Here is a 15,502-nt window from a genome sequence, read left to right as displayed (position 1 = left end):
AGGACATTTAATAGCAACAACAAACAACAATTGATTAAAAACTGGACAAGGGACTTGAATAGACACTTCTTCATAGAAGCCATACAAAAGGCCAACAGGTATCTGACAAAATACACAACATTACTAATCTTTAGGGGAATACAAACCAAAAGCACAACAAGATATCACCCTATACCTGTTAGAATGTCTATTATCAAAAAAACCCTAAAGGTAACAAGTGTTGGTAAGGATTGGAGAAACTGGAACTCTTATACATTGTTGATGGGAATGTAAAATGGTTCAGCCACTGTGGAAAATATTATGTAGGTTACTCAAAAAGTTAAAAATAAAACTATCATATGATCCGGCAATCTCACTTCTGGGTATTTATCAAAAAGAAATCAATTCAGGATCTCAAAGAGATTTTTATTTTATTCCATGTCCTTCACAGCATTATTTACAATAGCCAAAATTTGGAAACAATTTAAGCGTTCGTTGATAATGAATAAGGAAAATGTATTATGTGTATGCAACGAAATTCTATTAAGCCTTAAAAAAGAATGAAATCCTGCCATATAGACAGCCTTTGAGAACACTATGCTAAATGAAAAAGAACAAAAATTGCATGATACCACTTATGTGAGCTATATAAAGCAGTCAGACACAGAGAAGCAGAGAGTAGAATGGTGGTTGCCAGAGACTGGTGTGTGGAGGAATATGGGGAGTTATTATTCGATATGCATAAAGTTTCAGTTAAGCAAGGTGATTAAGTCCTGTTGTACAACATTTTACTGATAGTTAACAATACCGTATTGGGGACACAACATGTTAAGAGAATATCTCATGTAAGTGTTCTTACTACAATATGACGCATGTTAAGAAAGAAAGGAAAAAGGATGGGAAAGTGGGAGAGAAGGAGGAAGGAAGGAAGAAATAAATTTAATGAGTTAATATGTATAAGATGCTAAGAACAGTGTCTGGCACATAGTAAGAGCCCAGTTAATATTCTTTTATGTTATTACCCAGTTGTACAAGCCACAAATCCAGAAACAAGCAACTAACCTGGCCACCTCCTTTGTTTTCATTCATACTCTACCTAGCATCAAATTCTGTTAGTTCTACCTCTTAAATATCTACTTCTTATTCCCACCCAATTGTTTTGGTCTGGCTCAGAGTCATTTTTCATATAGATTTGTTCATGAACCTCTTAATTTTTTCTCCCTACTGCTAATCTTATTTTCAGTGCACTCTACTTGCTGCATACAGAATACCCCTAACCAAATGTTGGCAAACTGTAGCCACAGACTGGTCACTTTTCTTCATAAATAAAGTTTTATTGAAGCACAGCCATTCCCATTCATTTATGTCTTGTCTATGTCTGCTTTCACACTGCAATAGCAGAGCCGAGTACTTATAACAGAGATCATCTGGCCAGCAAGCCTAAAATATTTACTATCTCTCTTTAAAAAAAAAAAAAAAAAAAAAGTTTGTGGAGCTTGTCCAAAACTCAAATATGATCATTACATCTTGCTTAAAATACTTCAGTGATTTGCAGTAACTATCAGGAAAAGTTCAACCTCTTAAAATTACTTTTACAACACTTCATGTTGCCTGCCTCTTCACTCTTTTCACTAGCCACTGCCAACCAAGCATGAACCATAGTGAATTTCTTTCAGTTCTTTAAATATATCATTTTCTCTCTTATCCCTATGTGACAGCACATGCTATTAGCTCTTCTCTGAAGACTTTTGTTTCTGCTTGGATGACTCCTATCTATTCTTCAAGTCTGAACGTAATGTTACTTGCTTAAGGAAATATTCTCTGACCCCTACCATATTAGATTGGGTGATTCTATCTTTGTACTTCCTCTAACTCATGCCTATTATTCTTTAGGTCATTATATAACTAATTGTATGAAAGTTCCATATCTATCATGTTCACCATTATAAATCCCAAACCTACCACAAAGCCTATCACATAATAGGCATGTCATGTGTAATTATTTAACGAATGAAAAAAATACAGCACTATTTCAGAAGCTTTCTTCAGCTATCTGCACATTTAGACTTGCTATCCTATAATAAAGATAGTATGGTAAATGATTCTTCTGAGACCTCATTTGGCTGGATGCAAGAATTCCCTTTTATTTGGAGGATAAGAACTACCTGGGCAGAACAACATGTGGAAAAGGAAGGCATCCAATTCCCTATATTTGGGACATGGGCTGGCCTTAGAATTGGCTGCTTTTCCTGTTCCATTAATTTTTTTTTTTTTTAATGTAAGAAAAACACTGGTAAAAATATAAAGGTCATACCAGGTCATAATCTTACAGAGATTACCAAGAGTCCTTACCTAAATTTGATTCTTGCCTAAGATAATTAAAAGTGATAGAATGACATAATCTGAGCTATGACTCTTAGGTCCTAAGAAAAAATATCATGGGAAGGCTATGAGTTAATAAATCAATCAAGAATTAGGAAGCAGAGAGATCTAAAACTTATATTTAAGTTAGATGCTGTTCATGTCTTCTCCCTAAATGCTAATTAATCAAATTATTTGGTGGCTGAAAGGGTGGTCTCTTGTCCCAAGGGTGAGACCCTCTTAAGAAATATCCAGGCATCATTCTCAGTGCCCCTGAAAGCTTCCAAACAAAGAAAAATTGTGTCCTCAATATTTTTCATATTATGTAGCTAGCAGTGATCTCCCACATTAGCACTTTTGTCATTCATTCATTCATTCTCTCATTCATTCATTCATTTATAGATATAGGATCATAAAAAAATACCATTGGTCAATAGCTTTTTTTATGATGGCTTTTTATGTACTTTCTTGAAGGAAAGTTATAAAACTTATTTTTTTAAGTTTTTATCTCATATGTACAATGTTTCCTTCCCTTTGTGCAAGCCACAAAGGAGCCATAACTTTATATATTTTCACATCAGATGTAAAATTCATATCTCACTTGTGACTTATGCAAGGAAAATAGGAAGCTCCATTAGACAGACCTACAATTTGTGTATGAATGGTGATTTGCAGTTGGGGAGTACTTTCCTTTGAAATCATTAAATCTTTACAGCTAAGTGTTCCTTCTGCCTTGACAGACTCTGTACATTACCTTATTATGTGTATAAAAATGATCTTTAAAAAATATCTTTAATGACTTCGGCAATGGCTGAGTTCATCCAACACTTTTCTTTCTTTATACAACTACATTTGGAAGCACTTTTTATTGTCACTTCCACAGCATATAACAAAAAGCTCGTGTCAGAATTTCAATGTGGCTTCATATAGTCTTTTACTGTCATTAACAGAGATATTTTTGAGCCAAATGAATAGTGCCATTCTCAGTATAACATTAGCTACAAAAAGCTTCTTTATCTTCTATAAGTTGCATTGCTTATTCTACATGAAAATTGAATGTGTAGTTGTACCAATATAATTTCAACAGACTAAAATAAGGAAAAGTATAATTCTGCTCTGCCTTACCATCAAAGCTGCCATTTCTACTCATCTTTTTAATGTAGTTAAAATCAGTTTTCTTTTAAAGCAAGTTATTATTAAAAAGAAATTGACTTTGAATAATATCATACTAAGTAAATTAAAATTTTATTATAATTGTGGATAATTTTTTTAATCCCATATACTTACAGAAAATGACTGATTCATTCTTGATTACAAAACAATGATAAAAAGAAAATCTTAAAAATACAGTCTGTCTAGAGCTATTTACCTGGCAAAAATATTCTTTGAACCTGAAAAAGAAATACACTGTCAAGCAAAAAACAAAAAACAAAAGCAAACAAACAAACAAAAAAAAAACCCTGAAAATTTATTGTAGTAGACAGCACCATAAAGATATTAACAGTGTGGAGAACTCAAAAAATGAAAAATAGATTTACCATAAAACCTAGCAGTTCCACTTCTGGGCATTTATTTGAAAAAAAAGGAAAACGCTAAGTTGAAAAGATATACACACCCCTAAACTCATTTCAGCATTACTTACAATAGCTAAAATATAGAAGCAACCTAGGAGTTCATAAATAGATGACTGGATAAAGAAGATGTGAGATATAAATATAAGGAATTATTGCTCAACAATAAAAAGAATAAAATCTTGCCATTTGTGACAACTTGAATAGATCTAGTGAGTATTATGCTAATTAAAATAAGTCAGAAACAAATACCACGTGATTTCACTTAAACGTGAATTAGAAAAAATCAAAACAAATGAACTAATAAAACAAAAACAGGATCATAGAAACAAAGGACAAACTGATGATTGCCAGAGGGGAGGTGAGTAGAGGGATGAGTGAAAATGATGAAGAGAATATAGTCAATAATAGTGTGATTAATTTACATGGTGACAGATGGTTACTATATTTAGTGTGGTGAGCATATTGTACCATGAATAAATGTTGAATAGTTATGTTGTACATTTGAAACTAATATAATATTATGTACCAACTATACTTAAATTTTTAAAAATGGGAGATCTTTGGAAACAGAGGAGTGGGAGATGTCTCCAGATCTCTCCCCTTGAAACAATAATAAGCTGAACATCTAAAACTCAACAAAGAACACCCAAACTGCACACCAGCATGTCTGAGCATGGGATCTGCACATAAGAGTTACCACAGGGCAGAACCTTGGGTGTCAGGCAGTTGCCTGGGAGCAATAAAGAAGCTGCCTCTTGCATCTGCCAGAGCTCCTTGCAGGAGGAGGAAGGTGTGGAAACTTTCCTGATCAGCCTGCCTGGAAGTGTCGAAACTTCTAGCAGCTGGTGCCAGGGCCCAATCATCAAGGCAGAAAGAAGAGAAGTGGGACGGGACCACAGAGAATCAGTTGATTTTTACCAGTCCCGGTTGCAAAACGAAGGCTGAGCCACAGCTCCCAACTCCCAACCCAGAAGGCCCCTTCCCCCATACCTTCCGAAATCGATCACAGTGGAACCCCAGGTGAATTGGAGCAAACACTACTGAAACTGTGGTTAACACTGATGAGAATGAAACTGAGAGTAGCAAGTGTGATTAAATATCTACAAGAAAATAAAAAAGACATTTAGGCTTTGTATAAAGCAGGGATCCAAGAGGCTTAGATGCCACCAATTGGAAAACAAAAGAAAAGCGCCTTCTTTGCAGCCGGCTAAAGACAGACTTATATATAATAAATCTTCTTTCTGGAAAAATTACAGAATATACTTCCATTAATGCCCAGGTGCAGAAATAGTCCATTAAACGCCATGAATAACCAAGGTGACAAGGCATCTCAGAAAGAAAGAGAAAAATCTCCAGAAAAGAAGCTTACAGACATAAAAATATGCAACTTAAATGACAGAGAATTCAGGATGGTACTTCTAAAAAACACAATGAGATCCAAACAACTCAAATCAACAGTTTCAAGAATTGAAAAACCACTGGACGAGCAGAACAAGGAGACTGAAACCCTCAAAAGGAATCAAATAGAACTTCTGAAGATGAAGAACACACTGCAAGAGTTGAAAAATGAAATAGCAAGCTTGGGGAAATAGAGTCCACCAAATGGAGGAAAGGATCAGTGATATCGAAGACAGAAATCTAGAAATAAATCAGAAGGAAGAAGAGAGAAACCGAAGAATAAAAAATAATGAAAGAGAAATACAAGAACCTGCTGATACCATCAGGAGAGGAAACATAAGAATAACGGGCATTACCAAAGGCGAGGAAAAGGAGCAGGAACTAGAAAGCATTTTCAGAAAAATAGTGGCTGAGAATTTCCCAAATCTAAAGAATGAGCTGGAACTTGGAATTCAAGTCAACAGAACACCCAATTATCTCAACCCAAAAAAGCCTTCACCAAGACACATTGTATTAAAGTTATCAAAAATCAGTGACAAAGACAGAGTTCTCAGGGTAGCTAGGGAAATGAAGACAGTAACTTATAAAGGAAAACCCATTAGATTATCATCAGACTTCTCAGTATAGACCTTATAAGCCAGAAAGGAATGGAATCAAAGATTTAAACTATTAAGTGAAAGGAACTACCAGCCTAGAATAATGTATCCAGCTAAGCTCTCCTTTAGATATGAAGGAGAAATTAAGACCTTTCCAGACATATAAAAATTGAGAGAATTCACATTCACTACGAGGCCTGCAGTACAGGAAATACTGAAAGGGGTCAGTTTACCTAAAACAAAATGACAAAAAAAAAAATACAGATTACGCTATTTGGAAACTCTAATTTCTACAAAGGAATAAAGAGCAAGATTTTTTTTTTCTTAAATGTAAATATAAAATATATTTGTTCTTTTAAACTTCTGAAATTTCTAATTTTCACTTTTTTCTACAATAAAAATAATAACAATGTGCTGAATGGTTTATAAAGTATATAGAAATAATTCATATGATAAGAATAGCACAGAAAATAGGAAGGGAAACACATAAGCATAATATCATCTGACACATATTACAAACCTTAGAATAACAATATACATATATACGTGTGTATATATGTGTGTGTGTGTGTGTGTGTGTGCATATATATGTACATCTATGTATCTAAAGGGCTATAGCTAATAATCCAAAAGAGGACTATATTGAAATACTAAAAAAAAAAAAAAAGAAAAGAAAAAGAAAAACAACTAATAGAAAGTAAAGCAAGTCAAGAAGGCAAAAAACACTGGCAACACAGTACACTGTAGAGTAGCAGCTGTTTTTACTCATCTTTGTACGCTTACCTGGGAGCTGCAACTCACTGCTGTGCCCAGCATCCTGAGAGAGTATGGTACTGCATTTCACTAATTTGGTGAAAGGTCAAAATTCAAAACTTGAAGTGTGATATGTGTTTTGCTTTTGTGCCATTTTGAAGTTGAAAATGCATTTAAAGTCAAACCATTGTAAGTCAGGGACGTCTGTATTATGCTTCCTTTATTTATGGATTCATTTCCTTCATCATTTGGGGAAAACTTTATTTCATTTTCTCTTTAGATATTAGATAATCCTCTCTAGTCTCAGTCTCTCACTTTTTTCCTCTCACTCTTTCTCTTATATTCTCTATCTAGATGGTGTCTAGACACCAGCTTTCAGAAAATATTTTATTCGGCTATGTCCTATTTGATGTTTAACTCTTTATTAATTTTTATATTTATACTTTTATATTTTTAATTGTAAATTCATATTCTATTTTTTAATCTGCATGGTTACTTTTATAGTCATTTCTTCTTTAGTCATTTTTTTATTCTATGATTATTTTTATTCCAAAGTTTATTTTAATTAATATTTAATATGAAATTATGTATTTTTCTGTATTTTATAATTCTAAAATGACTGAATAAGAATAATTATTATTAATTGGAACAATAAAATTAAAAAGTCAAATTCTACCATTAAAAGACAAAAATTTGCAGATGAGTCAAAAGTTAAATCTATCATTTAGAGGAATTAGATCAAAACAAAGTGACACACCATGAAAAAAGGAAAGAAAGAAAGAAAAAGAAAGAAAGAAAGAAAGAAAGAAAGAAAGAAAGAAAGAAAGAAAGAAAGAAAGAAAAGTTAAGAGGATAAATAGGATAAAAGATTATTTAAGCAAAAATATTAATAAATTAGAAAGATCATTTTATTTTGATAAAGATTAAAACACCAAAAAATTATTAACTTTTATGAATATTTATTTGCAGTGAAAAAGTTAATCAAAATGCAAAATAAAATTTTTTGAAATACAAGAACATACTAGTAATAATAGTAACAGTAAAAAATTTAACAAACCTCTCTTAGTCTAACAGATAACTGGGACAAAAATGAAAAAGGATATAGAACAATAGTTTTCTAATACCCTCTACAAAGTAGAGGGATAAGCAGGTAAATTCTAGAATCCTCATTTCTACTTCAAGCAGACTAGCTTTGCTTTTAACTGTTGTTTTCTTTCTTTTCTTTTTTTAGTATACAAATGTTCTATAAGAGCTGTGATTTGATAAAAGTTAAATTGCTTTAAAATTATGAAAAAGTACTAAGATAATATTTGAATTACACAATTAACAAAAACTGCCTAAAAGTTAATTTTTGAACTTTTATCATAAATAAAATTACCTTTTTTTCTCAATAGACATGTAACTTTCACAAAAAATTGATTCTATATTTAACTACAAATATTCAATAAGTTTCCCCCCAAGTCATTATCTCTACATATCAAAATATATGGCATGTGCCTAAATCTAATAGAAGAAAAGACAGTATGCTTTTACTATTAACCACAAATAGTAACTATATTGATCATTCAGCTCAAAAATTAGAGTTGAATATAAATGTGCCAATCATGAAAGAGGACTAGTAAATTAAAAAACAGGCACATTAATTATAACAAAAAGTAATAAATGCTCAAAATGCTTATTTTAAAAACCAATCAAAAGACAAATATCTGATGAAACTCATCATTTAAAAGTAATTATAGCTAAAATTTATTGAGTCCTCACTCTTCACCATGTATTTTGCTAAGCAATTTACAAGAGCTTACTTAGTTCACTGAATCCTCAAACAATATTATACAAATCTTCCATTCATTTATTTCATAAACATTTGTTAAGTATTAACTAATGCCCAGCACTCTGTGAGACACTGGACATACTGCTGAACAAGAGAAATTGTGCCACTATTCTCAAGATAATTGCAGTTTGAAGGAAAAAAGAAATATATCCATTAAACAAAATACCTAGTATTTAGATAACTTTACTAAGGACACATAGCATCTTTCTGTTGGAATTTTAGTTTATCTAAATTGTATTCCTTGAAGGCCTATGCTTCTAACTAAACTGCAATGCTACAAAAGGGGGAAAAAAGATTTAACAGTTACTATTTGTATAACTTTAAACAATTACTATTTATACAACTCACTGCTGAAACATAGAAATTATGAGTGAAATAGTTGATTTTCTAGGGAAACATGAATTTCCAAAGTTGATGCAAGCAGATATTTAAAGACAACACAATTAAAGAAAACATGGAAGAAATTGAAAGCACTGTAAAAAAACAAAAAAAGCTAACTCTGTTGATATTGACAGAATCATGTGACTTTTTGTGAGAGTCTATTAGTATTCTAAGGAACGTATCATTTCTCTACTATTTAAGCTATCAAAATAGAAGATGGATATAGTCTGGCATGCTTATCAAGCTATCATTCATAACTGTGATACCTAATCTGTCAAAGCTAACTTGTAAACAAACCAACCAACAGCTCACTAACAAATAAGCACATATACATACCAACAAACTCAATAAGCTACAGACAATCTCATCTTTGAATATAGGTGCAAAAATATTAACTTTAAATAAAAAATAAATTAATTTTCACACATGTTCAAAGAATAATATGCCATGCCAGTTTACGAAATGCAAGGTTCAATTTTCCTGGATGTTGGATATGTACACCTAAACAAACAAGCAAAAATTGTCAACTCTAATAGAACAATTTCAATTCTATATTTTATTCCTAAGGAATAAAGAGAAAAGTGTTAAAAAATACACAAAATGTTTATTGTAACATTGTTTATAGTAATACATAGTACTATCATGCCTATAAGGAAATTAGAGAAAAATATCCTACTCTTAGCAATTATAATCTATGGTAGAATGTTATAAGAGATGCAAATAGTATATACGAGGCACTTCATTATTTAAAAGGAAAAAAAATAAATCCCAACGGACTACACAAATAAAGAAAAACTTTGCTGAAGAGGAGGCATTGAGTGGGTCTCAAAGGATTAGTAGGATTTTAACAGATATGATTGGAAACACACAGAGATGTCTTTTCAAGTCAAGAGATATGGAAGGAAGTAGTGAGAGATCAAACTGAAAAGTTAGACTCGGTCCAGACCATAAAGTGCATTAAATATAGATAGTAGTAAATAAATCAGTGGAACAGAAACGAGAATGTTCAAACAGATTCAAGTATGTGAGAATCAACTAAATGACAAAGACAACATTTCAAATATTGTGGATAAGGGAGTTTTACTTTTAATGATACTGAAACAATTAGTTGTGTGCCCTATCTCACACCAAAAACAAGAATATAGTTCAGACAGATTAAAGATACAACAGTTAAAAAATAATAAAAAATATACTACTAGAAATACTGCAGAAAGTGTGAACATAAACTTGAATTTACAAATAATTTTATAAATAAAAATTTAGAAATCATGAAGGAAACCAGATGTTTGTTTTTCTAAAAAATGTTTATAAAACTGTATCCCAGATGCCATCATAAACAAACAATACACTGAGGAAGAATTCTTCTGAGAAACAAAGTTTTAATGGTTCTAATACACAAAGAACTCTAAGAAAATTAATTTAAACAATGCAAACAGACAAATAGATAGATAAAAGAAAAATTAGAAAAACAACATAAGCTAACGTTCCATAAAAACAGATGCAAATGGACAATAAATTATGAAATAATGTTCAACTATCTGCGAATTCAGAAAAAAATATTAATTAAAGTGGCAAATGTCATTTTTTACTTTTCAATACTGACAAAAATTAAGCAGATTAATCACATAAAATGGTGGCAAGGATATGAAGAAACAGTCTCATATATTACTGATAGATGTGGAAACTGCCACTATATTATTGAAAAACAATCTGGCAGTACTTATTAAAATGAAAAATGTACATGCCCTTTGATTCATCAATTCCACTTCTGTGAATGTCTTCTGTAGAAAAGAAAAGCAATAGTACATGATATATGTGCAATGTTGTTTATAGCAATATTGTTTCTTAGTGAATTTTTTTTTTCAAACTGAGACTATACTGAATATCTAACTGTAGGGAATGGTTGATTAAATTACACTACAGCTATACAATGGAAAGATATTCATATATTAACCAGAATGTCATGAGTTGATATCATGAGTTGGATATGAGCTTTTAATAATAATAATAAATATCAAATATATTAGTTACATTTTTTTAAAACAAAAATAACATGATATGTGTGTATATATGCATTATAATGATGACAAGGTGAGAGATTACATGCAAATTGTACTTGTTGTTGCAGAAAGAATATATTTGCAGGGATGGCGGCAAAAATATTTCTTAATTCACTTAGTTCACAACTCCTTTGTTTGATTCCTGGCAATAGGTATTTATTACTTTTGTAATTTAACCAATCTTTTACTTTAACCCTTTAAACAATCTTACAAAGCTTTTAAAAATAAAGTATAATGTAATAAAATATCTAAAATATTATCTCTGAATTGCTTTCCTGAAATATGGAAGTAGTTTGCTTGTAGTCAAACTACTTATCAGACAATCCGCATGGAGAGTGAAGTATATTAACCAGCACATGGTCCTTAATTGTGGTTACACTTTATCGCACTCAGCCTATTAAGTGCTTAAATTACCAGACAACAGAATCTATGTTCCTAATAATAGAAAGTGAACTAATGATGTTTTTCCTCCTTATCGTAGCCCAGTTCCAACAATCACATGGATGAAGGTTAACGGTTATATTCCTAGTAAGGCACGTCTGCGGAAATCTCAGGCGGTGCTGGAAATACCTAACGTGCAGCTGGATGACGCAGGGATGTATGAGTGCAGAGCTGAAAACTCACGTGGAAAAAATTCCTTTCGTGGACAATTACAAGTATACAGTAAGTATTATAAGCAAAGCATGATGCTCTAGTCTCAAGAGTCAAACTGACAATGCAGATTACTTAAAATGTTGTTTCTTAGGCACATAAGAACCAAGTTATAATTAATAATCATACTTCTTTGGTACAGTAAAGCATCATGTAAAATTACAAAGACACATGCTTTAAATTAAAAATGAATGTGTAATTATCAGTTTCTTAATACAGCAGAGAGAGTTGATATTCATAAAAATGATATTTTCCTGGCACCAAAACTAACCTTCGCATCAGTTAAAACTCTTGTAATCTTTATTAACTTATTCTTGCCCTTGGCCTGCATCAGGAGTCATAATATATTACTCATAAACTAAATCCTGCTCAGCTTTCTTTTTTGTGGGGGAAGGGAAAATACAATTTTATTGAAACACAGCCACATCCATTTATTTACATATTGTCTATATTAGTTTTTGCACTGCTGTGGCTGATTCAAGTAGTTGAGACAGAGACCAGCTGACACAAAGCCTAAAATATTTGCTATCAGGTACTTTATTTGTATAATAAATAGCCTTAACAGCCTACAAGTGTTTATATTATCCAAAAATGCCAAAGAGTCAACCAGGTTGTGTATAAGAATTGGGAAAATCTACTTCAAAAATATCTACAATCTCCTCTGTATGTCTAAGGATCCCAAATTGTATCTACTTTTCATATTTGCTTTTTTTTTATAACAGACATTATCCATAATGAGTGAGTGATATGATTCTTATGTCTCAGACAAAGACAACAACAACAAAAAAAGAGGAATATAATAATCCAGAGCATTGATATAAGCAAATATGGATGCTTCCAATATGAAATTATCCAAATTGCATTTTCGGCTGAACCTGCTAAACAACTATGACTATCACTGTATCTCAAGATTAGTTTTTCTAAAAAGCTTAATGTTCTTCACAAGAACTTTTAAAAAGTATTTTGAAATGTTAATATCTGAAGTCAATCTGTTTTTCTTTCATTATCTCTAGCAACACCTTTAGGAATTCAGTACTCCAATCAAATTGACTATGCCATGCACATTTTATTCATTCATTCACTAAGTCAATTAATACTTACTAAGTGCCTATTACTGCTCTATATGCTAGCAATAGAGCTTTGAAGAAACTCACGATCCATTGGATTAAATGAAAAGCAAACCCTACATTTGAGAAGAGAGCATGACATCTGCTGTGATAAATGCATGTGCAAGGGATTTTGGGAGCATAATCCTACTGGACGATTTCGGCAAAGGTTTCCAGAGGATTTGTACCTTTAAAGTCTAAATAGGGAAAGCATCCTGGAAGAAACATAAAGTAATGGAAGCACCAGCATTGGTTTGGTTATTTTTAGGCCATGGATATTATATTTGGATTAAATCCACAAGGCAAACTGTTCACAGTTCCTATCATCATTTAGTCAATTCTCTAGCCATAGAGGAAAAAAGTTGTTACTTTTGTTCTCTGGGGAAAAATGGCTAACATTCAAATACATTATCTCTATCCTCACAGTGATAGTGATGATACAAATCTGATACTGAAAGATTGATACAGTTCGACTCCTTGCATTTGCTGCTCAAAACCACACACACACACAAATGCAAGGAGTCCCTGTTACTCTTAAGGCTATTTGGGAAAAGTCCCAAATCTTTCTGTGTTGTAAAGAATGGCCTACACCTAAATAAAAATTAAATTTACAGTTTGGGACAGAAGCTCCTATAGGGCACTATTCTACTTGTCCTCCTTCCCACCTCGGCTACTTGATTCATTGGGAGTAGCAATCATTGCCAAGAAAAGTAGAAAAAAATTGCTTTCACTCAACATTACTGGAGCACCTTCTGGTGAGAGGATATGCTACTAAGAAACAACTGTGGATTCTCTTTGTCATGCACAATTAGTTGTACACTGTAGGCCAAACTGGGTAAGGAGAAACCTGCCCAAAGCATGCATCTCTTTGATGGAAAATAATCAAGATTGTTAACTAGAAAAAGAAACCGGTCCAGCTAGTTACTTTGGCATATATTTCTGACATTGTAGGAAGGTAACTTAGAAGACTGTGGCCTTTCACTGTAGCCCATGTTTAGGGTGGTTTCCTGCCCTGCTTCTGATTTGCCCTGAATAGTCCCAGATTATGTCTATTGTCCTGGGACAGTTAGGAACAGTGCCCTATTTCACTTTCAGAAGTATCTTGGTTAGTACATATTCGCCCAACTCTTGTACTTTTTATAAACTGTTGTGTTTAACATGAGGGCTTTTCTCCCCACCCATCAAATTCTGTAAAATGTAGAAAAAATTTTGGTTAATATTTCCACCTAACTGGCAGTAGATACAGATAGCGGGATGCATAAATGTTCCATTGTGCACATAGTTTGTGTCTATAACCTTCTCTCGGGATGCATTTCTGTTGGAAGCTCTGTAACCTGAGTTTTGCATATTGGAAGGAGTAGACGCTGACACTTTTAATCTAAATAGTCAATATTCACAGAGTATTAAAAGCATAGTTTTTCCTGTAGCTTTTTTTTTTGAAAGTATAATTATGGGAATGTTTTCCATATTCAGTTTAGATTCAAAAGATGAACCAAGGTTCTAAGGAAACCTTTCTTGTATTATTTTTTTTGGTTAAATCATTAAAAATACTAATATAGGTAGTAAGTATAAATTTAGATCACATATTTTATTGTTTATAACTCAGAATCTGTATTATAAACATACAACAAATGATACAACATAAGTAAAGGTGTTCATAATACAAAACAATTTTAAAATAATACTCATAAAAAGGAATAAACTAGCAAAAAAATTAAAACACTAAGTTTTGGTAATAATTTGAACCTTAGAATAAACTGCATATTTATTCTATTCAATATACATATCATTTAGACTATAGAGTAATTTTATGGGTGAAATAATTTTTTGATCATTTTTGTCTCCTCTAATTTCTGATGTTTAATCAAAAAGAACTTGTTTTAACTACTCACACAAAATTTTGTCTTTATAATTCTAATATAAATTGACTCTTGCTTGGTAAAGTTCTCATTCAAAATGAAAAGACAGAATGAAAGAATGAGAAAACAAAAGGAAGAAAGAAGGAGGGAAGGAAAAGAGGAAGGCAGGCAGCATGTTCACACATTTTTAATCAGTTTTATACATAAGGAGCTCTCATAATAGGAGGTATTTTGTTCACAGAACAATCTTATATAAAAATATGTGTTCTATAAATTTAAACATATGTCATGTATCCCAACTTGTAATTTGTCACTCTATATAGCAAGGGTACTGTCACTGTGATTGCTGAATAGTTTATACTTATTATTTAGACTAGAAATATATCAGTATTAAAACATACCTGTAATCAAGATGCTTAAAAGAAAATTACATTGCATTGTACTAAATATCCGATAAGGTTTGTATTTTCAGTGCAGTGTAGTATTATAGGTTTGCTTTGTTTTGTTTTGCTGTAAAATCTCTGGAAAGTATCCTCACAAATTTTAAAAACTTCCAGTGTCTGCAAATTTGGTTACATGTAAGCTTTTCCAGACAAAGCCTATTTTTTGTTTTCTAATTATTCTTATTTTCCAGCACTAAGCATTATACTCAGGACAATTTTTATCATGTCTATGCTTATTATAAAGATTAATGCTTAGATATGTACACCATTCTTCAAGGTACACTGTAAAGAATAGATGGATTTTAGGATACTAAAGAACTAACAGAGGGAACAAATAGCTGCCAAGAGCTTATGGTTTAGACACTACTATAGTATTAGGTATTTTATGTAATATTAACCCACAATAGCTGTTAGGAATTAATTTTCCTGCTTGACAGATTGGGAAGTTAAGGCCTGGAAAGGTTAAGGAGCTTATTACGGAAGGTCCAAATACTAATAAGCAGTAGAACC

At 32.0% G+C, this 15,502-nt stretch overlaps 1 protein-coding gene across 4 annotated transcripts in view; it reads left to right on the top strand.

Moving 5' to 3' along the window:
- CNTN5 (contactin 5) overlaps positions 1-15,502 on the top strand; it is a 1,096,099-nt gene that overhangs the window by 830,476 nt on the left and 250,121 nt on the right. For all 4 annotated transcript variants that reach the window (XM_016134020.2, XM_016134019.2, XM_016134021.2 and 1 more), the window contains one exon: positions 11,415-11,596. In XM_016134020.2, the coding sequence (XP_015989506.2) occupies positions 11,415-11,596 (182 nt within the window). The remainder of the gene's footprint in view (positions 1-11,414; positions 11,597-15,502) is intronic.

The sequence above is a fragment of the Rousettus aegyptiacus genome, unplaced genomic scaffold, assembly GCF_014176215.1.
Source record: "Rousettus aegyptiacus isolate mRouAeg1 unplaced genomic scaffold, mRouAeg1.p scaffold_m13_p_5, whole genome shotgun sequence".
NCBI classification, from domain to species: Eukaryota; Metazoa; Chordata; class Mammalia; order Chiroptera; family Pteropodidae; genus Rousettus; species Rousettus aegyptiacus.
This window is presented reverse-complemented; position numbering and strand designations above follow the sequence as displayed.